Source organism: Schistocerca nitens, chromosome 3 (genome assembly GCF_023898315.1).
Source record: "Schistocerca nitens isolate TAMUIC-IGC-003100 chromosome 3, iqSchNite1.1, whole genome shotgun sequence".
Classification (NCBI taxonomy): Eukaryota; Metazoa; Arthropoda; class Insecta; order Orthoptera; family Acrididae; genus Schistocerca; species Schistocerca nitens.
Window position 1 is genome coordinate 634,651,899 of NC_064616.1, and position 27,120 is coordinate 634,679,018.

At 42.7% G+C, this 27,120-nt stretch overlaps 1 protein-coding gene across 1 annotated transcript in view; it reads left to right on the forward strand.

Moving 5' to 3' along the window:
* LOC126248587 (lipoamide acyltransferase component of branched-chain alpha-keto acid dehydrogenase complex, mitochondrial) overlaps positions 1-27,120 on the forward strand; it is a 103,628-nt gene that overhangs the window by 46,926 nt on the left and 29,582 nt on the right. The window contains exons 3-6 of the mRNA XM_049949699.1: positions 8,370-8,557; positions 15,233-15,393; positions 15,467-15,649; positions 15,729-16,115. Of these exons, the coding sequence (XP_049805656.1) occupies positions 8,370-8,557; positions 15,233-15,393; positions 15,467-15,649; positions 15,729-16,115 (919 nt within the window). The remainder of the gene's footprint in view (positions 1-8,369; positions 8,558-15,232; positions 15,394-15,466; positions 15,650-15,728; positions 16,116-27,120) is intronic.

Below are 27,120 nucleotides of genomic sequence, written 5' to 3' on the forward strand. Positions count from 1 at the left end.
GTGTGTATTGCATTGATGCCTTGTATTTAACTTTTAATATCTGCACAGGCATGACAAAGCCTCTACTCTACATTATTGATGCGGGCACATCGCAAGCTGATAGTGGCTTGATAACATCCAGTGAAGAGAACCCTGTGGGAAGAACAGAACTTGACATGCAAGTCAACTTACAGGAAGCAATGCATCCAAACCCATGTAGAGGCTTGCACGGCAGTATACTCAGCATGCAGCTTGCATGGGTGACTAGCGCATAACCACACAACAACAAAACTCAGCGTGAAGCACAAGACGAGGTCTGTGGTAGTGGAGCTGTGCGTGAGCATTGGCCCAATCCCCTTACTGCCACCAGCAAGTAAACAGTTCATCAGTAGGTCTGCCTGTACTACATGACGCATGTGCCCTCCATGGCAGGCTTCTGAAGGACTCCACTGTTCTACTTATGCCAGATCATCTGCATTCATTGCAGTGTCCGTTAGCAAGGATACTAAATCCCTTCTCCCTGAATAGGTCACATAGGGCCTAAAGTAGCTGTGCTTGGGCCGTGACATCCGGTGCGGAACCAGAGAGGGCACAGGAGAAAGCAACAGCAGACCTATCACTGAAGTTCAGTGGCTCTGCTGGAAAGGTGGAAGGACATGGAGGATGCGTGTGGCAACAGCAAGTCTGCCTGTGACAGTGGGCAGGAGGCCACCTCCATTGGCAGCGGGGAGTCGCGGAGGAAGCAGTAGGGGAAGGAGGCAGAGCGAAATCTGTGGACTCCATTTTGGCAGGTGGAAGTGTGAGCCTCTCTGGGTTCAAGGCTGCAAGCAAAAGGGCAGCATCAAAGGGTGCAGGAGGGAGGCAGTGGGGTGCCCGGCCTGTGCAAGTGGGAGCCCACCCCTGCAACAATGTCATGATCAACCTTGCTGCTCAGCTGACCAGAAGGCTTTCAGCGGTGGTGCCCTAATAGGATGTGAAAGCAGCTGCTTTGTATGATGTGTCAGCTGCTCTCCACCAACAACTACCACAAACAACTATTGAACTTTGGCCCACCATGGCCCTGGCACCCATCCCTGCTGCCAGCCTAAGGACTGGATCCAACTGGCAGCCCCGGGAGGAAAACATGGTGGTGCACATTGGTCCATGGCATGTGACTAAGGGCAGCACCCATGCAAACATTCTGCCGGACTGTACCCTCTGACTGGTTTTGCAGGGTACATAGCCAGAAAATTCGACAATGCATCGTTGTATAAAGAGGCAGACATGGACTTCTTAATTTGGGTCTTGAATCTACATACGAAGTGCTCCACCTGCGAGTTAGAAGCAGTGGTAATCACATTCTGAATACCACTGTGGACACAAAAGTCTTCAAACACCCATGACACCAATTGCCCAATGTTATTGAACGTGAGGATCCTAGGGACCCTTGAGTGGCATAAATAATTGACAATCTACAAATAGTGGCAATCAATAATGTGGAGGTCAGCTTGGCACGTACAGGAAATTGGACAATGTGTCAACCACCAACTACCACATACTGCCCAAAAATGGACCAGCGAAATTGATGTGCACTCTGGCCCAAAGTTGCTCCAGGACTGCCCAAAGAGAGAACTGGCACAGCAATGCAGCCTGGTTCTGTGCACAGACCCTGCAAGTCTGCACTTGATGTTTGATGTGACGATCGATCACCAGCCAGTAGATGTAACATTGTGCCAACACCTTCACACTGGTCATACCCCAGTGCATCACTTGCAGCAGCTGGAGTGTGAGAGGACGCAGTGCTGGGTTATTACCACCTGACAGCATTTCTTCTCTATGGCATGCCTGAGGAGCCCTTGGACAATGTTGAGCCAATCGCTAGGAGGAAAAACGTATGCCATGCCTGATCTCCACCAGAAGAGAAGTGCTCCAGCCAACCCAACTGGATAGCCAAAACAATTTTCCACACAAGCAGTCAGTAACAGCAGCTGTCACAACTTAGCATGCCCTTAATGGAAAATGTGACAGGGCTTGCTGAAACGCATCATTCAATGTGAACACAAGAGTCACCTGCTGATCGAACTCTGGATTGGGCCCATCAGAAGCCACAATACCGCATCAGCATTGGCATGCTGGGTAGTCAGGTTGTAAGGAATATCATCACAATATTTACTGAGGAACGGGCCCAGTACCGCAGTCTGTGGGCACTCCTAACCAACAGCTTGGTATGTAACTGAGCGAGGTGATGCAACGGTTAGCACACTGGACTCGCTTTCAGGAGGACTACGGTTCAAACCCGCGTCTGGCCATCCCGATTTAGATTTTCCATAGGTTTGTATATAAATAACTCATCTGCTACCAGTCACAATTTTCTTTATTTTATTTTCCGCACGACGCGTTTTGCGAAATGATTACCATTTTCAGGTGCATTTTTTGTGTTTGTTATGCCATTTCTATGTGATGTTGTTGATGTGTGAGAGTCTGCTTCATTTTGTTGACTTTTAAAGTTTCTTTATGGTCCATTTGTGCAGAGTCTCACACACACTAAAGATCACACACAACTTGTACACTTTTAAAAATTGAAAAAATGTTATCAGTGTTTAAAAATGTACAAGAAGCTGTGTGTGATGTTTAGGGTGTGTGAGACTCTGCAGAAATGGACCATAAGGAAACTTAAAGTCAATGAAATGAAGCGGACTCTCACACATCGATAATATCACATAGAAATGTCATAACAAACAAAAAAAATTCACTTGTAAATGGGAATCATTTCCCGAAACGTGTCATGTGAAAAATAAAATAAAGAAAATCGTGGCTGTTAGCAGATGAGTTATTTATAAACGAACCTATTGTATTCACAGTCAAAGGCTTTCAGAACCATTTATATTGGATCAAATAAAATTAGGTTTTCCATGATTTCCGTAAGTCACTTCAGGCAAATGCCATGATGGTTCCTTTCAAAGGGCACAGCTGACTTCCTTCCCCAACCTTCCCTCATCCAATGGGACCAATGACCGCACTGATTGATCCCCTCCCCCAGAATCAACCAACCAACCTTGGTACATGGGCCATATTAGAAAATCAATGGCTTGTGGTCAGTGATGAGGAGGAACCTGATCCCAAAGCGTTTCCATTGTGTAAGCAATGGGCTGTTAAATGCCATCTGGGTTCCAATGGACAGGACAGGACAGGACAGCACAGCACAGCACCAATGCTGTACTGGGATATGCCACAGGACAGACTTAATGGTTTACTCAGCATAAAGGAAGCCACACAGGGAGCTGAGCATTAACTCTGTTTGAGAGACTGAAGAGCCCATTGACAATCTGCAGACAAGACAAACTTAACGCCCTTCTGGTGAAACCAGTTAAGATCCTGGCAGATTGGTGTGGCCCAGAGAATGAACTGAGCATAGTGCAAAATCTCACCCAAAAAAGACTGGAGCCGTTCAGGTTCTTGAGCACTGGCAGGTTGATGATGGCTTTGATGTGGCCATCTGTAGAGCTGAAACCATCCTTACTAAGCACAACTGAAGAAATTACCCTTTGGGGAGAAAACACTGCACTTTTTCAGCTTGAAATGAAGGCCATTCTCCAGGAGGCATTGGAAAACTGGACTGAGGGTGTTGTAAATTCTCCTCCTGAGTAGGGACCGTAAACCAGATGTCATGAAGGTAACTGACACAAGAAGGTGTCTTGAATCAACTGCTCCAAATAGCATTGATAAATTCCCGGCAAAGATGAGATCCCTCAAGGCAAGTAATTAAACTGATAAATTTTTGATACTTGGAAATTACTGACTGCCCCCCCCCCCCCCTCCTTTTCCCCCCTCCACACGCACCCCCACCCTCACCACCACCACCGGCAACTTCACAAAAATCTGTCTGCTGTGGAATGGGATATGAATCCATTAAACATTGTGTATAGACCATCACATTAAAATTGCCACAAAAGCGCATGGCATTGTCAGTCATCTGAATTGCCACCAAAGAGGTGGCCAACTGACTTGTTGAAATAGGAGAAATGACTCCTTGATCCTGCCAGTGCTGCAACTCTGTCTTTACCATGTCACCCATGGTGAAGGGAAGTTACCATGGGCGACAAAATTTAGGTATCACTGACAGCATAAGAGAAACATTTACCTTGAAGTTTTCTGCCCAGCCCAAAGTATTCTCAAACAGCAGGCTGTGTAATTGCACTAAGAAGTCCAAATCATGAAAAGGAATAGACTGAGACACAAAAAGCACTTCATCAATGATCTGGAAGCCAAAAACAGAAACAGCATCAAGCCCAAAAATATTTTGAGTCAGCAGTGAAATGACCACTGCAAATTTAAGTTTGTGTTCTACATTCTTGTAACGTGTGGAGATGGAGAATTGTCCCCGCAAGGGAATGCATTTTTTACTATAAGACACAGCCTGCTGTAGCAGCTGTTGCAACCCGAGGTGCCCCAACAGCCTGTGATGTATCCAAATTAATGAGGCTGACCGATGCTCCCATGCCTATCTGAAATTTGACCGGTCGCCCATCCACTGTCTCTGTTAGCAAAATACAGTGGGGTGACACGTGCAGGGTGGCGGAGACAGCCACAGAGTCCAAGGAAAGGACTTGGGTGTCTGACTACTGATTCGTATCCCACCGACTGTCACAAACAGTCGTCAAATGTTGTATCTGACTACTGTGTATTTCACATGTGGCCTCCATGTGCGGGCAGTCTTGGCAAACAGGCAAGAAATGACAATGGGGGCAGGACAGCTGGATCACTCAATCAGTGGAAGAATAGTGCTAGGGACCTGAAAACTGTTGTGTGGGTACACCGTGGGGCACCTGGAGCTGTTTACCATGCACACCTAATTTTGCCACCTGCCAATTATCAGAAAGGACATCCCATGCTGCTGCCATTAGCTCGTGCAATTCCACAGTTCAGGCGATAGTAACCAGAAAAGGGTGGGACAAGGTCACTGTCCTAGCCTGAACATCAGGATCAGGAGCTAACTGGACAATGTCATCCCAAATTAATGAGTCTGCATAAGAGGTAGCGTATTTGAGACACTCAACACAAGATTTGTGCAAGAGGCTCTGTAAATCAGTGATCCAGGCCGTATATGCCTTTCCGGGCACTTGTGGTGTTGGTTTAACTGCAACCGTGCTGTCAGCATGTGGGTTTGATGACCGAAATACTGCGTAAGCAACCAACAAAGGTTTGTCAAAGTGGAGATCTTCAAATTTTGAACAACTTCATATGAACCTATGCTGCTGTACAACAATGGGGTGGCCATATCTACTGGATCAGTGCAAGCCTCACCTGGTGGTGCAGCAAGAACCAGCACAGGTAATTCTCCCACCTTTCCATAGACTTGTCAAAAGCAGCAAACAGCCTTGGGGGCAGTGAGAGCAGAGAAGAGAACTGCCCAACAGACACCATGCCCTCTGCTGGACAAGGCAAGGTTGTGAAGCAAGTCCGCATTGTGGTGTATCAGTGTCAGTGCCCACATTTACTCCTGTTCCTCCTCCTCCTCCTCCTCCTCTTCTTCCTCCCCCCCCCCCCCCAATAACTAACTACATGACAGCAATTCTCAGCATGAAGTGCAAGGTGAGGTCCATGGTGGTTGAGCTCAGGGTGAGCACTGGCCTGCTCTGTGTACTGCTGCTTGCAAGTAAAACTTCCGTCAGTGGATCTGTCCCTATTGAGCGACGCATGCTGCCTCCATGGCATGTCTCCAAACTGCTCCGCTGCTCTCCCCTTGCCAGCTCATCTGTCTGCTGGTGGGGATACAAAATAAATGCAAAATTGTTGTTGTGCAGGAAAAATGCCCAGTGTTCCGCATTGTGCTGTTCATTCTGGTAGACCGTGTAGTGTGGTCCGAATAGTGCTACCAGTGGTGTATGATCCATGATGAAAGTTAATTTTGCTCTGAATAAAAATACCTGGAACTTCTTAATTGCATATGCAATTCCTAATGCCTCCTTTTCAGTCTGTGAGTAATTCTTTTGTGCAAATGTTTTTGATGTATAGTTCTTGTGATGATTAAGTCATCTAGATAGTTACAGCAAATAGGGATGGGCATGGTTAGTTGTTCTGGGGCCCTCTGTAAGATTGCAGGAGTGATAGATATCCCAAAAGGGGAGTATTTGTATTTGTACAACCTGAAGGGAGTGCTGATAACTACAATGTCCTGTCTCCTCATCTAATGGTGTTTCCAAATACGCATCGCAAGAGCAATCTTAGAAAAATATTCTCTTTCAGCAAGATTTGTGATGAGGTTTTTTGGATGTGGTATGCAGTGAGTTTCTACTGGTGTCTGGACCTCTATAGTTGATTTTAAGTCTCTGCATAGCCAGAGGGAGCAGTTGAGTTTCTTTACTACTTCCAGAGGTGTTGACCAAGTGCTCATTTCAACTAGTTTCACCCCAACATCTTGGAGTAGACAGAATTCCTACTTAACAGCTATCAGTAAGGAGAATGAAGTAGACCATGCTCATCAGAAATGGGGCGTCATGTCTGACCATGAGGAGATATGAGATTCAAAATTTGTGGCACATCCCTTGCTGGGTTTGAAATGGAGAAGCCAAACAACAAGAAGTCATCCACGGTGATAATATTTCTGGCAGAGTGGCTATCGACAACATACAACAGTATTGATTCTGTGACTTTCTTGTAGGCAGTGGCCATTGTGAATTGGCCCTGAATCTGAACCTTCATCATATGTTACTAATTCTGGGGAACATAGGCGAGTGTTCATTTAGAAACAGGTGTCATTGGAATAATTGTGAGTTTTATAAATAACTTGTTGGATAAAGGATTGCCTGGGGAAACTACTGCCTGTACTTTATGCACAGCTGCTGGATACATGGGAGGAACTGAATTTGATCATCCTGACTGTTTATGGCAGAGGTGGAGATGCCTAGCTTTTCCACAGTGGGTGCAGTGTGCCCAGCAATCTGGACACACTACACGTGGATGTGCAGTGAAGCAGTCTGAGCATGATGAAAGTCTATGCTGCATATGTTAATGGGGTACAACTGACTTTTCAGAGGCCATTGATATATCTGATATTGATGTAACACAACACTACCATTTTGGAACTGGTTTACGGCTATTTCACATTCCTGGTGGCATGGTGTGGGGTCAGGACCATCCCTATTTGCATTTGGGCCATAAGGCACACATATTTTGCCTATGCAATTTTGAAAGAGTGTGCAATTGCCAAACTATCTTCCAATGATTAGTTTCTAGTTTCTGAGCTGATTTGCATACTTCCCGTTTGGAAGCCAGTTGGACACCTATGTCTCTGGAGTCTGTATATAAGGTTACCAATCACATTGGTGTCTTAACCCTTATAAATCAGCTACCCAGAAGTGATATGTCTGACAAGGTTGTGTGTAGGAGTGATGATGTTACCACCTGGAATCTTAGTGAATAATAATTTGAAAATAAAGTGCACATTTCTTCAAATTTGAGAGCAACAGGATTCAAGAGAGTAGCCAACTTCTTAAGTAAGAAAAACATCTCCGGAGAAGCCCAAGACAAGAATAGTGGCCATTGGAAACTGTCATCTGCGACTTGAAAGGCAGTGAAGTGCTGTTGCAGTCACTGTAAGTAAGTATCCCTCTTCGTCGCTGATACATGACGGAAATGTGGGTAGGTGGCTCTATGCGTGGGAATTGACCTCTGCCTGTACTGGGTTGATCCTTCAGGAGCTGAATTTTGTTGATGAAGCAACTCACTTTGGTGCTGATGTTGTTGCTGTTGTCGAAACTGCTGTTGCTGTTTACAAGAAGTTTCACGGGATTTGATTCCACAGTACTATGCTAACCTTTTACCTTGTTGCCAGTTATTGTTACCAAAATTTGATTGAATGCCGGAAATGACTCAAATGGAATAATCAGTCTGCAGCTGTCAACAGCGTATCACCGATTGCAAATAGTGAAAACAAACAACAAGGAATGAGGCAAGTGGAGATGGCTCTACAGATAAATTCTGTCAAGTAATTCAGAGAGGGAAAACCTGAGACATAGCAAAAGTAGAGACCAAGAACTAACAGTGTGATACTACAGTGACATGATAGCAACTGAGTCCCATGTTGTGCTGAGGTGGAACTTATAGGACAGTGTGAGCTCTAATTGTGCATTGGAATGGTGTATGGCGCCAATCATGTTCGTTATTACATCATTGATTGTTCATTTGTAAGTCAACTCTTGTAGCTTCTTTTTCCACCAGTGTGTGTGTGTGTGTGTGTGTGTGTGTGTGTCATCAGTAATTGCTGTTAACCTTTTGTGCATTCTGCTGTGTCTTGCTGTCCTTCCATCTGTGCCAATGATTTGCTTGTGTGAGGTTACACTCACTTTCATGTAGCTCAGTATTGTGTCACTAATCATGCATTTTCTGGAGATGATTTTTATCTTTTTCAGGTATGTGAAACCAGGTGATGTGGTGCAACAGTTTGATAACATATGTGAAGTTCAGAGTGACAAAGCATCTGTGACAATAACAAGTCGTTATGATGGCAAAATTTCAAAACTGTATTATAACGTCGACGACACTGCAATGGTTGGAAAACCACTTGTCGATATTGAAGCTGAAGAAGCAGAAGGAACAGGTATATTAATCAGCACATACTTTTAAATGCCAGCATAGTAGCTCAATGTGTAATGCACTGTAGTCTCCTTTGTTTCCAATTTAAGGTTGGTGTGAATGTAGTGTGTTCTGGAACAATATTGGAAAAATAATTTTTTACAATTAGTCAATTTTTTGCTCCCAGGAAAGAACTATAATGTGTTCTTGTGCAGTTATAAATAGTTTTACATTGTGTTTACCATAGAAATCTGTTGTTTGTTGTGTAATGTTTCTATTGTGTAGGAGAGACTCCCACTAAATTATAATGTTGTAGCATTGTTTATATATTATTGTTTATTTCTACTTTTATGGTCCTAAGTTCTTATCCAATAAATGACTCACTGTTAAAAAAGTTAAATTTCATCTCTTATGCTGTAATTAATTAATTCAGGATTTTATATGTAATCCAACATACTGATAAAAACTGTGCATCAGTGGTCAGTTAATCCACATTCCACCCATTTTCATTGTACTGTTTTCATATATTTTGTGTTTCATATTAATTCACTATCTTGTATACTGTGTATTTGGCATGATTGGCTAACAGATTCACAATTGCCTGACAGAATTTAATTGTCCACTACATTGTGTATGACATTATATTGTAAATAGACTGATAAGATAAGGTTCTTTGTAGAGTCAGTGGCGGAAGGACAACATGGAGAATACTAACCAGAAGATGGGGTAGGTTGATAGGACTTAAGACATTAGGACAGGGCCGGCCAGAAATTCTGCATGCGTGTGGTGCTCCTGCACATGTGCAACTTCCGGGTCACAGCGTGCATGCCGCAGCCATCAGCGTTCATGTAGTGCATGTTTCTATGCACAAATGTCTCTTTATCCACTTGGTGGGATACTCTGTACCGGCGCATTCTAGTGCTCTTTCTACAGCTTGCAAGCCAACCATGGGAAGGTATTTCACGTATTAAACATTTAAAATACTGTCACAGTCTGCTCATTGAGACGTCTACTTTTATGTTAACAGTTTAACCCAGTAAGACAAGTAATACAGTTAACAACCGTGGGTTTTTATTAAGGCAGCTTGACAGGTGGCACGTAAATACACGTAATGTTTTTGATCTAGTATTTAAGAAAGAGAGCACTTAGCTAGCATCTTCCATGATTTCAAATAACATTAAACTAATGCAAGGTTTCCTATAACTAATTCTCGGTGCCCTCAGTTACACCCACATAATTTCTGCCTCACTGACCTCTGAACAGAATGATAACCGCAGACCTCTCGATGATCACCTGTTATTTCTATACCATTATTGCTATATCTTTCATCAGTTCCATCTGAAATCTGCATAATAACCGACAATTAGATGAATGTTATGTTTTATCGACTTCAGCTGAGCGTAGCCCTTCACACATTAAAAAACAAAAAAAACCTAAATGTAAGTATACATTGGAACAATCGGTTTAATGACCAATTTTCCTGATAATAATGTAACATGGAGCAGAATGAGGCAATAATGCACAGTTAGTAAACAATAATTTTTAATTATGAAAGGAATAAAGCCAAACACGTTTATCACTGGTCATGAGAAATGATATTGTTAATATCAGGCAGAAAAGCACGGCTCATTGACAAATGCTAGCAGTTGCGCGAAGATTTTCATCACTTATGCTTGATCGAAACCTTGATTTATTCTTTTCATCACCGAGAAAAATCTTTTACAAACATATGTCGACCATAACATGGACATAACTCTTGCGGCTTCTCGGTGCAGGCGTGGAAATTCTTGTTGTGAAAAATTTTCGTAGAATTCTTTTGTACTTCGCACTGCAAAGAACTTGTCCTCCAGTCTTGTATTGCACTGTAGGTTGATCAGTTCCATCTGTAGATCATTCGGAGCATCTTCAACTGACGACGAGAACGGTCAAGCAAAGAGGCGAATGACAGGAGACAAACTTGTAACATCTGCAAATCGTGCTCGAAATTGTTCCTTAATTTTTACAGTTATTGACCAGTCCAAGAGTCGGGAAATGTGCAGTGTTTTTTGTCAATAGCTGGCTCACCCAAAGCGCAAGCTTCCTTTGAAAGGCATTTACTTTTTCCAACATGTCAGAAGTTAAATTATTTTCACCTTGCAAACTGACATTCAGGCTGTTGATGTGAGATGTAATGTCCACGAGAAATGCAAGGTCTGATATGCAACAAGGATCTTCCAACACAGGTTCACTTTTTCCCTTCTCATGTAAAAATGTTACTATGGCCAAACGTAAATAAAAAAATATTTTCAGCATTTTACCTCAACTGAGCCAGCGTGCTTTGGTATAGTAAGGTATGTCGCCGTACTCCATTCCTAATTCCTCCAAGAACCGCCGAAACTGGCGATGCGTAAGCCCATGTGTCTTTAGATAGTTTACAGTACTTACAACAATTTGCATGACGTTTGCTAATGTTACTGATTTTGCACACAGCACCTCTCAATGCAGAATGCAGTGAATTCCATACAATGTCTCATCTGTGCGCCCTAGCTTTTTGCGCATCCGTGCTACGAGTCCTCTCTGATGGCCTTGCATTGATGGTGCTCCATCTGTGGTCACAGACTAACCTATTCCAGTCCATACTGACACCATCAATCGCTTGCTCTACAGCTTGGAGTAGTAGTCCCTTTCAAAGGTATTAAGTGCAAAATGTCCTCTGTTACACAAAGTACGTTGTCGACACCTCGTATGTACCAGTATATCACAACCTGGGCTGTATCTGTAAGATCTGTTGCTTCATCGAGTGCAACAGAGAAAGCAACAAAGTCTTTAGCCTTATTTATTAGCTGCCTGTCCACATCGCTGGCCATGGCACTGATATGTCTTGTCACTGTTTGTTTGGATAGACTGATTTCTTGAAACCTGCTAACGTTCATGTCACACACAAGTTCTGCAGCATCAGTCAGACACCCTTTCACAAACTCCCCTTCGGAAAAGGGTTTCCCAGATTGTGCAATTCTTAATGCGATTTTAAAACTTGCTCACAGTGAAGATTTTGTGTGGTTGTCATTCTGGAAAATTGAAAACAGTACATTGTACGGCATACAGTAAAATAGATATAAATGTAGCACAAGAAACTAAGAGTTCAAGAAGTATCAGTTACTTTGACGTACAGTAAAATCGAGTTGATGTGTCTCATCCATTTTCATAAGGACATTTAATTTTGCTTGCCGTTCTTCACTGTTGAGTACACTACACTCGTCTTTGTGATATGTATTGTAGTGTCTTTCAGTTGAAAACTTACACTTGCCGCCTATTATTCGGTGGCACAGCAAACACTGTGAGTTTTCACCAACGGCTACAAAAAATAATTGCACAAGTTGTATACAGAGCCAAGAAAGAATGAATAAAAGGAAACAACTAAAATGATTCAATAAACTTTTTTCCTTGTTCCTTTCAACAACCATCAGAGATTTAGCACTAGTATGACTGTCATACGGGGGAGGGAGATATAACTGGTATAGATATGTAGGAAGATCTATTCTAATATTCACATTTAGCAATACTGGGAAACCAGATCTCCCATCCTTTGCTTTTTCACAGTACCTGCCATTTCTCAGTACTTCTCTGTTAAGGTTACGGTCACCAGGGGTAAACGAGACTGGGTATGTTGCACTCTTGCTTGTACCACATAAACAGGCAAGTGGAGCCCCTGCCATTGATTTAGGACACATGTCTAATAACAGATGTTGCTGTCGCACACATGCAGCACTTCCGCACGTCTGCACACTGTGCAGCATTTGGCTGGCCCTGCATTAGGGTATAACTCTGATAGTTCCACAGGGAGCTGTAGAGGGCAAATATTGTAAGGGAAGAGAGAGAGAGTGGAATATATCTCAACAAGTACTTGAGGATGTTTGGTGTATGTGCTATTTTCAGATGATGAGAGGAAATGGTGGTGTGCCACATCCAACCAGGTAAATTGATGCCCTCCACTACCACCCTCCCACCTCCAAAAGTTTTAGCACAAATACTAACAAAACATTTAAATTACTTATACTTGTTAAGTATCTCCTCTTCAGTTTGATTTATTTTAGACTGTTCAAGCATTGCTGAAACATAGTAAGTTATGGTTAAGAACAAATAATTTTTAAGTGTCATTCTGAGATAATTAATTGTATTCATCCAATCTTTAATCCACATGTGATGTTATATAGATTCCATCATTAAGAACTACACTCATATCTATAAGTTGAAGATTCTGTGAGTGGCAGCATTGTGTCACAGTGATATGGGTATGAAGTGTACCAGAAAGCCAGCCATGGGCTGCAAGTATCTGCATCCTGTGTGATGTCTCTCCTCTGGGGCATACAGAAGTCAATACAAGTTGTAACACCCTCGAATGGTGATACAGTATGCGCAACTGTTCCTCTTATTGTGTGTCCCACTGTCCAGAATGGCTTGCAGTAATGTCTCTTATTTCTAAGCTAACACTTCCTTTAGGTTTGCAGTGGTCGTGGTGGCAGTCTCAGGGATTATGTCCCTTGGCCTGGAGCATCCCATGCATGTTCAGTTGGATTTAAATCTGCAGAACAAGCAGATCACGCTAGAATCCTTATGTCCTCCTACTGCAGATATGTCTCCACCAGGACAGTTCTGTCTCCTCTTGCATTACCATCCACCAGGTGAAACCCAGATCAATATGTACAGTGGAAAATTTCCATTTACTGTTGAAGGGTGCCATCTGTACAAACCCTATTGGACTCTCAGCCTTTTTTTCACTGAGTGAGGCTTGTCTCTAATCTCCAACAGGTCTTTCCATTTTTAATGCAATTCAGACATTTTTGATGTTTCATTCGGCTTCCTAGTGCCTTGAGTACTGTGTTCCAAATGCACACCACAGAGTCAGCATTGCTATATTCTGGATTTGTGCCCACATAGACTGTTGTAGGGCTGTTAAATGGTCTTGCACTGCTGTGCCATGTAGTACAAATGTTTCAGTGTTTTCCAGCCAGAACTTAGTTCGCACAGCATTTCCATGACACAATTACTTTTGATTTTCCAGCTATGTACCACCCCTGTCGCCACCGCCACCACCACCACCACCACCACTACTACTACTACTTCTTTGATCTTAGTATACTGATACTAATCAGATAGAGATACAGACTCTGACAGGGGGATATCTCACAATGGAAAAGCCCTTATAGTAACGGAGCTGGAATCAGAAGTAATAGACAAGTATGTGGAACAGTTTTTGAAATACCATCTGTTACATGAATAAAAACTATAAACAGAGGAAACTGCTGTTGGATTTTTTCAATATTTGAACAGGATATTGCAGAAATTAAGTCGACAATAAATGTAGATGTTCAATCAATTGGGGGAAGTAGCACACTCACTCTAGGATATAGTTAACTTTTGGAATCAAGAAATTGAAATACTGGAGTCAAGAGTACATTTGGCCAGGAAGGGAATATTTTTGGGACATTGTGACGTTTGGGAGAGACAGATATGGTTAAGAAGATTCCTCTAACTTTACAACAGATTACCACACTTGCCTTATATTCAGTTCCCTTCTGTTCTCTCGAGAATAGGTTTCGCTTGACCTGAAATGTGTGACATATTGAAACCAGGTTCTGGTCCAGAGAACCATGTAATAGCAACTGACCATCATGTCATCCTCTGCCAATAGAATCATTAGGATGCGGTATGGATGGGTATGGAGTCACACACTGCTCTCTTAGCCATTGTCAGCTTTCCAAACTATGGAGACACTACTTCTCTTTCAAGTAACTCTTCAGCTGGTATCATGAGGTTGAGTACAATCATGTCTGTCATCCCACCAAGGAAACGTCCCTGACAGTACTGAGAATTGAAACTAAGTCCTCTGCATAACACATCAGGCCCACTGACAGCTCAGCTGTGAGGCAGCCAGCTGTGTGACATACCTACTTCATTTCCCTACTCTTAACATTTTCTCTCTGCGTACCCTTTATTCTAACCCCTTTTCAATTATGTTCATGTTATTATGTCTCCAAAAGAATTATGGGCTCAAGAAAATGAAACTATTGCACATAATGTAATGCTTCACAATCTTTTGGTGTTCATAATTATTGACACTGCTGTGTTTACTCCATCAGTTATTTAACCAGGTGCAGTGGTTTTCTGTGGTTTCCCAGTATTGCTAAATGTGAATATTAGAATATATCTTCCTACATATCTATACCTGTTATCTCTCCCTCCCCTGTATGACAGTCATACTAGTGCTAAATCTCTGATGGTTGTTGAAAGGAACAAGGAAAAAAGTTTATTGAATCATTTTAGTTGTTTCCTTTTATTCATTCTTTCTTGGCTCTGTATACAACTTGTGCAATGAAATGTTTTGATGTATAAAATCTCTGCAGGGAACCAAGATTTACACTTAGATATCTACATTTTGGAGGCAGTTCTCTACCAGCAACATTATTAGACTGAGGCTCAAGGCCAATTCAGGATTTGATATGACATTACCAATCTTCCACTCTTCCAAAATTAGTATTCTGGTATTTTTGGCAGTTAAATTAAATTAAAAAAAAACACAAAATCACGATAAAACTGATATACACAGAAAAATAGCCATAAATGTTTCGTAAAAGTATAATCTTTAGTAATTTTTTTCTTACTGCAGGATGTAAAACCTTTGAAACTCTTTCCATTTCTAAATTAATACTGTTTTGTCTAGTGAAAGAAACTGAAGTTAGTCCTGAGTCAACACAGAGTATCCCACTGCAAAGTGCTAAAAAGCTGGAAGCAGAGACTGACTCAGATGATGAGGTTACACAGAAAGCAATAGATAAAGTGCTAGCAACCCCTGCAGTTCGTAGATTTGCAAGAGAATACCAGGTAGGTCATGTATGCAGACATGTGATGTTGTAGACCTTTTGTGCGTGTACTAAAAGTGAAATTATTTGTACAGGTTCCAATAGAATTAGTTTCTGGTACAGGTAAACATGGCAGAGTCTTAAAAGAGGACATCTTGGCTTATCACCAAAAATTACATCGAAAGCAACCTGAAGAAAGCAAAGAAATTTCTGGTGATAAACGAGTTCGCATAACTGGTATTCAAAAGGCCATGTTGAAGACTATGACAAAAGCAAATGTTAGTACAGTTTGTAATATGACTTTCTTAATAAACTTAGTTTGTGTTACAAACTGAACACTTCCTTATATTTTTTCAGAATATTCCTCACTTTACTTACGCTGATGAAGTATCTGTTGCAAAACTTGTGGAACTGCGTTCACAGATGAAAAGCATAAATGGTATAAGAATAACATATTTGCCATTCTTTGTCAAAGCGATATCAAAGTGTCTTTCAGAATACCAAATATTGAATTCATCCTTAGATGAAAACTTGGAACATATATTTTATAAATCTCAGCACAACATTGGAATTGCTGTTGACAGTCCACAAGGACTTCAAGTTCCCAATATAAAAAATGTAGAAAAACTGAATGTTGTGGAAATAGCAAATGATATAAATAGACTTCAAAAATTGGGACAGGAAGGACGCTTACGACAGGAAGATCTTTCTGGAGGCACATTTACAATCTCTAATATTGGCTCAGTAAGTATCAAAATAAAAGAAAAAAATGTGTTAGCTTTGTCATGTCTACATCTCTTGAATTGATTAAATATGCTTATGGTAAAATTAGTTTAGCTCTTAAGCTATACACATTAGAGCCCATGTTTACCAGACTTTTTTTATGTTTTTGTGTATACTACCACATCTAAAAATGTGAAGATGAACAAGTGCTTATAGCTCATAGGGTTGCATTTTAGAGACTATGTTTAATAGACAGTTTTTCTTGTTTTGCTCCAAACTACCACCTCTGATAGTTTATTGATGGAATTCTGGTTCTGTGCAAGGTATGATGAATAAACATTTCAATCAAAGTCCAGCTTGCAAAGTATCAGAGTTCCATCAATAACAGAGTCTGAAATATACACACAGTAAACCAAACCAATGTAATGATTGGTGTGCAGTTCACTGATTTAATTACAACTGCCTCATACCATCCTTGGGCTGGCTTATTTGGAGGATTATGGCATAGTCTCATCAGAGGACACTTCTGATGACGAAATTCATCTTGGTACTGGAGCCACAGCAGTCGACAGTAATGTTGCGCCAGCTGCTTGGTTTCTATAGTAATTTTGGCTGTCACCATTACATGCCCACCCTTCCCCCTGTCCATCAACAGTGACTCCTGCAGGAGAATGAGTAGGTGGTTTGTGGTTCAGTGGTGCATCCACCATGGAGGGTGACTGATTGAGATCCATGAGGTTGTTGTGGAAGGCTGAGACAGGATGAAGCTCAATGAAAGTTGCAGGAGCACCAAGGGTCTGAGGAAGAGAAGCAGGTGGCCACTGATCAGGATGGTGGAGGTGAAGTTGATTTCAGTGGCACCACAGAAAGCCATGAGCAGATGCCACAGTATGCATCATAGATCTGTGGTGGTCAGAAACTGTGCCACAGATTTCTGACCATGACAGGTCCAGGTTAGGTGGCATCCGGATTCTTTCACTAACAGTGGGACATCCATCCGTAAGGAAGAGGCCTCAATGATGACATTCCAGTGGTGGGTGGGGCATGTGAAAGAGGATGTAGTTGAGGGCAGCCATGAAACCACCACACCAGGCTGCATCCTTCAATCAGGGTGGCTTGTATAAGTTGCCTGAAAACTGCAAGTCATGGAAGTTGAATGCCGTCCTGTTATTAGAAACAAAAGTACACTATCTGATCAGAAGTATCCGGGTAGCACGAGAGAAGGACTCACCAGTTTGAAGAAAAGCGAGAAGTATTTTGTTACCGGTAGAGAAGCAGTAACAGAATGGATCAGTCAGTTAAGATGAAAGACTTCAAATGTGGACCAATCTTTGAATCTTTGGATGTCACCTAAGTGACAAATCCATCAGGGACATTTCAACCCTTCCAAAGACCCCCAAGGTGTCTGTTGGTGATGTGACTGTGAAGTGAAAAAGTGAAGGAACACCCAGAGCTAAACACTGGACTCGCATTCAGGAGTACGACGGTTCAATCCCGCGTCCGGCCATCCTGATTTAGGTTTTCCGTGATTTCCCTAAATCGCTCCAGGCAAATGCCGGGATGGTTCCTTTCAAAGGGCACGGCCGACTTCCTTCCCCGTCCTTCTCTAACTCGATGAGACCGATGACCTCGCTGTCTGGTCTCCTTCCCCAAAACAACCAACCAACCAACCAACCCAAAGCTAAACCAAGACCACATAGACGTCATTCTCTGATGGACTGGGACCATCGAGGGGGGGGGGGGGGGGGGGACATGAATGAACTCAGTGGAAGAAATTACTTGTGAGTTCCAAAGTGCTACCTGAATTTCTAGGTAGCAAAATGACTGTGTGTAGGAGTTAAAAAGAATGAGGTACACTGCTCGAGCAGATTCTCATAAACCACACACATTTGTAATTAATGCTAAGTGTTGCTTGAGGTGGTGTAAAGAGTGAGGCCACTGGATAGTGGATAATGAAATGAGCTGTTTGTAGTGATGAATTATGCAATGCCTTATGGCAATCCAGTGGAAGGGTTTGTATTTTGTGAATGCCTGGAGAATGTTACCTGCCATTGTGTGTATTGCCAGCAGGGGGGTATGGAGAAGGTGGAGTTATGGGATCTAGGTGTTTTTCGTGGTTAGGATGTGGTGCCCATGTTGTGCTTAAGAAAGCACTAAATGTAGAAGGATATGAACACATTTTACAGCATTGTGTCATGCAGATGGTCAAGGAGCAGTTTGGAGATGATTGCTTTTTATTAGCATTACAATGCAACCTGTCATAATTCAGCATCTGTTAGGTTACTGTTTGTGGACAATAGCGTTCCTGAAATGGACTGGCCTGCCACAGTCCTGACCTGAAATCAATGTAACACCTTTTGAATGAGTTAGAACTTTGACTTCACTCTAGTCCCCAACGTCTGACATCACTGTCTTATTCTGGTTTCGGCTCTTGAGGAATGAGCAGCCATTTGTCCACAGACATTCAGACACCTCATTGAATGTGTCCCCAGCAGAGTTCAAACCACCATAAAGGAGAAAGATGGACACACCCCATATTTATGTTCACCAATAGGTGTCCAGGTACTTTTGATCAGATAGTGTACGTGGAGTGCCTTCAAGGGTGAAGATCATTTTCCAAGGCTACAGTAGTAGTGGCAGAAGTGATCTGGCACATGGAGACATGAAAGGAAGTGAGAAAATGAGTCAGTCACAACCAGCCAGGTAGAGCCCAAAAATGGGCCAGCAAAATATAGGTGGGTATACTCCCATGGCTTCACAGTGTCGGGCCAAGGAGAGAAATGCTAGCGATGTGCAGCTTGATGGGCCTGACAAGTGGAACATCAATGGACAATGTCATAATCAATATTGGCCCAGAACATGTTCTATCTCACAAAATTTTTCATCTAGGATGTGCCACAACAGTGGACAGTTGCAAGAAGTGCAGCACTTGTGTTCAAAGAGGGGGAAAATTAGGATTCGGTAGTGGACCTTGTCAAATAGCCACAACAGAACCCCTTGGTTTACGTGCCATTGATTTCACCGTGCTAGTAGGGCAAAAATCAGACCCAAGAGGTATCTGACAACCCGTGTTACACAAACTGAGTGAGGTGGGGGCAATAGGCATTAACACATCTTCACAGTGTGTCTGTCCACTTCTATATTGAGGTTGCACTTTAGGGCCAAAGGCTTCAGACATGCTTCCTAGAAGTGCAGTGCAGCTGCCGCCTTAAGTGTGATGTGAGGTTCAAAATCAGTTGCCCTCCCTGTTCCAGGCCCTCCCTATTCCAGGTGAGAAGATTTGAGCATATCTATCACATAGTGTCATTTAGGATGGTGCAAAGCCTTTCAGATTACATAGTGTGTTCTGTTTCATGGACTGTAAACCCAAAAAGATGAAAAGCATCTACTACAAAAACGTTGTCCACATTGGGGTCAGATACCACAAGAAAATTTACTAGATGAATGACTTGGCTGTGTGTGAGTAAATCCGAAACCTTCATTGCAAGGACATATGATAATGCCCATACGTCCAAAGGTTTGTGCCTCAGTTGCCTGCAAAGATGGCAACCCTAAACGTAAGAAAGTGGGTTGGTCTAGTAAGGATGCGAAAATACTAGTGTATGGGAGCAAACTCACAGTGTGTTCATTTATGGGTGTATCTAATTAGATTTTCTGGTCAGTGTTTGAGAAGTTTGCACTTCTGAAGATTTATCATGCACTTAACTCACTTCAACAGATTGAGGTGTGTGTTTTGTGGAATTGCTAAAGCCTATTTCTTGCAAGTGTCCCATTTTGCCACACTTGTGTCATGTTACACACTGATGGGGGCATGCACTCTTTGCATGATGAAGGAACCAATCTTTGCAGCCAGGCAATGACACTGCTACTAATGTGGCCCATCACTGCTGGTGAGGTTGTTTACAGGGTTGTCCACGCTCAGAGCAGATGAGAACCCTTCATCCCGTATGACTGGTGCCAGAGAGGCAATTGTTATTGTAAACTAACTGTGTGCTGCATCGGCAGTTTTATAGGCTTGAGCTATTTGTATTACTTGTGTCAGAGGAGGATCTGACTTCCTAAATACATGGTTCCTCACTTCCATGTTGTAGGTGAGGTGCACCATGATGTCCCTCGTTCAAAATTATAATTCGTGTTTAATCCCTATAGGTTGACAGGCCCAGTCTGCATGTTTGATTGGAACACTTTTTTCATTGCCAAAATTCTAACTTGGCTGCAGTAACATGTGTTTTCACCTAAAAATATTCTTTTAATAAAGCAGATATTCCAGGCATCTCATGTTTGCTGGGTTTGTGATTCTCGTTTCCATACTAGATGGTACAGTTTGGGATTTCCTGAGAAGAAAGTAGCCTTTTGTCTTTCTGTGTCCCCATCAGGGGGCTCATGACTTTTGTGAGTATGTGCGTGCCGAGCATCGGTCCACAAGCTATTGCAGCACCTACTTCCTGTCCTGCGCTGCAATTCCTCATCACTGACTGCTCTTCTTTCTCTTACTATCTTTTTCAAGATGGCAGCCTTTGATGTCAATGTGACTACTCACTCACTATATAAACTTTTATATGCACTTCAGAGCCAATGCAGTAGCCAATCTGAAGTGGTGGGGTTGTTATATACCCCTTCAATTGAGCCCCCTGACAACACTGTAGTTGCCTTAGCTGCTGGCTCCCAACTCATGCCAACGTGTAGACGCCTATTTTATGGGGCTTAAGAACTCCCAACAGTGGATGTGCCAGATGGTGTTTTCTGCAGCTGGGGGTGCCCATGGGGAGAGCCCTTGATTGGAGGACAGACATTTCGCACATGAAACATATCAGATTACACTAATACAATGGCCATTCTGATTAGGCCATCTCATCAAATAACTCTAGACATTTCAGTGTGAACACTTATAACCCTACTGCTCTCCCTGCCACAACTAGCCCCTAGGAAGAGAGACAGTACTTGAATTTATGGGGATACTTTTACTTTGACAAAGCAGTTATTTTTTGTGGAACAAAAGAAGATAAATTCAGTGAAGTCGAGTCTTTGGGGAAAATGTGCAATGGATTGTTATTGATTAAAGCTTCCTCTGCGGCACAATCTGCAGTTCCTCAAGCATGTGATCATCAAGGTAATGTACCAGTCACCATTGCCTCAGACAAAATTTTGAATATGCTCCAAGGAATCATCTGCCACAGAGAGACTGTATGCATTAAAAAGACAAGGAGCTACAGGCTAACCTCGATCAGCGAGATGTTCGTATTATCCAACATATCCAAAAAGGCCCCATGGATAATCAAAGAGGTACAGGCACATTTGTCTTTGAAGGGAATGTTCTCCTGGAAAAAGTTAGTCATGGTGTACAAGTGTGACATGAAAGCATACATTGCACCACCCATGAGGTGCTTTCAATGCTTACTCTTTGATCATACGTCGTCTCGCTTCGTGGCAGAACCAAAATGTGGTAACTGCGGATGACCACTCCACGAAGGTAGTCATTGTGAACAACCACCTTTGTGTGTCAGTTGCATGGAACACCATCCTCCACAATCACCAGTTTTCCGTCTTCAAGAAAGAAAAGAAAATAGAGGAATATAAATCTTTTGACCGCATCTCTGAGGCATGTACAAATGTGAATGCCTACATCCTGTTGATGTGACATCCAATTATGTGAAAGACCCTCTCGAGACCCATCTCCCCGGAAACCCACAGACCAATGATCCAATGCTACCTGATGGCTGAAGGAACTGTGCATGACCTGTGCATCCCAGGGCTGCCTGCTCTTCATTTGTCCTCACACTCATCACAGATAGGCCCTTGCCAGAATCCCAGCCACTGAGGGCTGCAGAGGAGGAGGAGGAAGAGAAAAAGAATAATATGGACAATGTTATTCTGATGGCCCTGGAAGTGGCAGATTCCTCTCACCATCAGATTCTGAACCATTGCTCATTGACGTGGTTCCAGTGCCATTGGTGACAGGCAATGATGCTGGGGTATGACCAGTCCCCTTGGCCCCTTGCCATTTAACCTGGACACTCAGTGGAACTGTAATGAATAGTATCATCACCTCTGTAACTACAATGCCTCATTTCCACCTTTTCAGCAATTTGCATTGCAGTACAAGGAATACACTTCTCTGATGACCATGCCACAATGCCTTCTCTGTGGTTATCATGCATTCTTTGGGAACTGTGCTAGCCCTGAGAGGGCATCTGGAGAGGATTTTACACTGGTTTGCACAGGTGTGGTCAGTGACTGGGTTAGCCTTTGTATGAGGTTGGAAGGAATAGCAGAGCGAGTGCAATGACCTCAGCGATCACCGTCTGCAATGTTTATGGACCTCTAGGCAGGCTGCTTACTTACCTTGAGTTGACCACCTTAATCCAACAACTTTCCACCCCCTTTTCTCCTACTTTAAGATTTCAGTGTGCATCATGCCCCTGTGGAGGAGCACCACTTCATCTGGTACGGGTCTTCTGTTTGATCAGCATCTTACAGACCTTGATCTGTCTCTCCTCTGTGATGGTACTCCTACCACTCAAGTGCTGCCCATGGTACCTTTTCAGCTATCTATCTAACAATGTCTTTCCCAAGCCTCATGGCTTCACTGCATTGGTCACTACTTGAAAATCTTTGTGACAATGACCGCTTTCCAGTGATCCTCACACTTCCTTGCCATCACCAGATAGAACAAGTGCCACATTACATGCTTTGAAAAGCCAGCTGACTGGTGTATGCCTCTACTGTTACCTTGCTCCCTCTCTGTCAGATTTTACTGACGAGGTTCTGCAAGGCATGTCTGATGCGATCACCTGTAACTGCTATTCCCTTTTCTATAGCCCCCCTCCATTGTCGGCCTGTGCCATGGTGGACCAGAGATGCAGTAGCCGTTCATGATCGCCAAAGAGCCCACATTTCAAATGACTTCCACCACGGACCAATTTTATCACTTTGAAGGTACTTCATCCTTAGGCTCGTCATCTAATTGTAAACACATTAAGAAGGAATACTGGGAGTGCTACGTCTCCTCTGCGGGAACATATGCCTTTTCATCCTAGTTGTGGATCAAACACCATAGTCTTCCTGGATGCTGAAGGTCCACAATTGTACCACATCTCTTCCTTGACAACAGTCTCTGTACTGATGTGTAGGCAACCCACTTTGCAATGGTGCCATCTTCTTGTGTGGGTGTCTTCCGTAAATGAAAAACTGAAGACATTCAACCCTCGATGTGCGGAATTATATAATGAACTATTTACTGAGTGGGAAGTGCTTCACTCTGGGTACTCAACTGTATTTGGCTCGACTGTGTCTTCCCTTTGCAGTGGTGAGATAGTATTATCGTTCTAATGCTTAAGCTGGGCAACAACCCAACATCCATCAACAGTTACCAGCTGATTAGCCTGACAAACATGCTCTGCAAACTACGTGAAAGCATGGTAGCCCATTGATTGTGCTGTGTTCTTGATTCTCGGGATCCTTTGTCACTCTATTGGTGTGATTTTCCGGAGGGACAAACCACAACTGACCGTCTGATTAGGTTGGAAATAGCAGTCTGACAGGCCTTTTCTAAATGCCCACACCTCATGGCAGTCTTTTCTGACCCATATAATGCATACGACACTGCATGACACCATCACATTTTACTTATCCACCATGACTGGAGCGTTGGTGGCTCCCTACCATTTTTATTCATCAGTTTTTATTCCAACAGATGTTCAGGTTAGAGTTGATACTTCACTCAGCTCCCAACAGGTCTAAGAGAATGGTATTCCGCGGGGCTCGATACGGAGTGTCACACACTTCCTCATTGTCATCACTATGCAGGTGACCTCTTGTCAGGCCACTGGTTGGCCCCACACTGTATGTCAACGACATTTGCATTTTGTACAGCTTTCACTGTGTGGTCTTGACTGAAGGCCAGCCTTAATTCACCATCCAACGGGCCTCTGATTGGAGCTTTTCCCATGGTTTCCAGTTTTATTCTGCAAAAATTGAGGTCGTGTATATTGGTTGTCGTACCAAAGTCCATCCTGACCCATAACTCTATTTGCGTACACAGTGCGTGGACATGACTCCCTTAACAATGTTTTAATATGTAATGGCTCAGTGAGTGGTCACCAGGTCATTCACTGATGTTACTTTTGTCACCCTGTGATATCTACTATTCATGACCTTCCCTCTTAACTTAATCATACTATCTGCGTGGTTTGTCTTTCTCTGGTGCCCTAGTCTCATGGGTATCACAGGGAATGAAGAAACAATTACTCACCCCCACTGAAACTCCCATTTATGGATTTGCAGATGCAACTGAAGCCTCTACTCACTTGCACTAATGCCCCTTTAATAAACTCTGCGTAATCAAGGAGGCTATTGCTGCATGGCACTCTTCCTTCCATTCCTCCTTTAAGGAATCCACTGTTGAATGTCACTTCCAGATTGGTCATACCAGAGTGACTTACTATTTTACATAACAAGCCAGCCCCCTCCATCACCCCCCACATCGTGCTTACGGAGCCTTACTTACAGTTGCTCATATCATGGTGAAATGCCCCCTCATTCTTGTCTTCCAAATTCTTTGCCCTTATTGTTGGCAGATGGCTCTCAGACAATTCAACTTGTACTCCATTTTCTCTGTGACAGTGGTTTTTATTGTCAGATATTATGTTTTAAACAACCTTTGAGGTGGAGACAGGGTATTTGGGGTTGGGGTTGGGAGAGTCCCTTGCCAATGTTGTATCAGGGAGACCTTCGATGCTGCCTAATTTCCCTGCTGCTTCTGTCATCCCTACTTTTGTCTGTTGTAATTTCTTTTAGGCAGTTTGCCTCTTTTTCCACCACACCCTGTTTTCCATTTTAGGACTAGCACTCTGCTGATTAGTGGGTGCTGTCCTCCTTTTTAACACTTTGTCTATGATGGATTGGGGGTGGGACAATTGTGGGAGAGCCTGCCACCTTCGCATACAGAGCCCCAGGGCACGCCCATGTGAGGCCTTAACAATTTCTTTCATCTCGTTTTATTATTAATGGTCCAACCAATGTCCATTATATTTTTAGCCTTTCCCCTTTTACTTTTGTGGATCTCCTGACTAGAGGGCATTCTTTACTCTGTAGCTGTCTTTGCCCTTAATCAGGTTAGCAGGGGTCAGGTATGGGTGGAGTTTCTCTCGCCTTGGGTGAGCCCTGAAAGACCACTTGTCTGCTCTATCCTATGATCAATCCAATCCAATCTATATGTGAGGAGGTACCCAAAAGAAATCGTACACATTTTTTGGTGGGCAGAGCTTTTATTGTACTGTGGTTTGCTGCTAGGAATGCATAGAGCAAACATTCCAGAGTCAGTTATTCGAGTGCCATTAAAGGAGGAGGTCAGGACTAGTTTCAGGAGAGTTTACAGTGACAACTGTTTTGTGTGATTGTCATTTTTGCAGAGGCTGATTTTTGTGCAGAGTTTGTGGCAGTGAAATTGTGCTTTTTGCTTGGAAAAAGTGGAACAGAAATTCTTGAAATGTTAAAAAGGCATACAAGGACGATGCTGTGGGAAAACTCATATGTTTGATTTTTTCCCATTTCAAAAATGTTGAAATATCAATTAATGACAAACCTCATTCTGGTTGTCCTTCCATGGGCTGAACACATGAAAAAAGTGAAAACATTCATGCAGTCATCAATGAAGATCGACAGCAGACCATTGAAAAAATTGTGGAACTGTCAGAAGTGACTTGGAGTTCAGTGTAGCGGATTGTGACAGAAGATGTGGCAATGAAAAAAGTGGCTGCTAAATGCTGAACAAAAACAAGGCCACATGGAAGCATGCTGTGCTTTGAAAGAAGAGTCCCAGAATGATCCAAACTTCTTTTCAAAAATTCTCACAGGTGATGAAACTTAGTGCCATCCTTAATATCCTGAATCAGAGCAACAATCACACCAATGGAAGACTTCAAGTTTGCCTTGCCCCAAGAAAGCTCATTGGGTACAATCAAACATTAAGACAATGCTGATTTGTTTTTACAATGAGAGAAAAGTTGTCTATTCAGAGTTTGTTCTACAGAGTCACATAGTTAACCGGGCTTTATACTTGAAAATTTTGAAAAGATGGTGCAACAGTGTGTGGTAGAAGCATCCTGATTTGTGGCAGTCGGGTGATTGGTTTTTCCATCATGGCAATGCCCCTGCTCACAAAGTCTTGTCTGTATTACAGTTCTTGACCAAAAATGGTATGACCCCAGTTCTTCACACCCCCCTCCATTCCACATAGTCACCCAACATTGCCCAGTGGTTTTTTTTTTCTCCTAGAATGAAAAGAGACACAAAAGGAAAGTGTTTTGCTGATGTTGCTCAGGTGAAGAAAAAAGATGGAGGGGCTGTCAAGCATCACAGAAGATGAATTTAAACAATGGTTTGAAATATGGAATAAAAGATTATACAAGTGTATTAGTGCAAGTGGCTACTAGTTTGAACAGGATTTAAGGTTTGTGCTTAAAATGTGAATAAATAAGTTAAAAAAAAAAAAAAAAAGGTTTCTTTCGGGTACCCCCTCGTACTTCTACTTTTCCGTAGATTTCTTTTTCAGTTCTAGCATCAGTATGCCTTCAATGCCCATGTTTGTCAACCCTACACATTTTTCTCATTGAAGCACATTCCTGGTGGATGTCAATATCTTCAGATGACTGAACCCTTGACTGAGGGACTGATTACGTTCTCTTACTCCCTTACCCCCAATCAACCAACAAAACCATCTTTACATGTCAGAAATTTTACAAGCAATCAAATGCAACTACAGTTGTCAGGAGTATGTGTCCCACTCTCACTTCAGTCATTAAATGGTGGAAAAGCTGTAAACATAAGCATTACAGAAGAGTCTCCTGCTACATTTGGCAATGCTGTCACTGCCTATAACGATGTTGCCATTAGCTCTTGATAACCCCACATGGTTAGCATTAATAGTTGTTATACTTCCTCATGGTTGAAAATGCAACTCTCCAAATCACTAAAAAGTTCAGAGTGTGATTTCTACATGTCACAGTTCCAGTGTCATCGCTGCTTT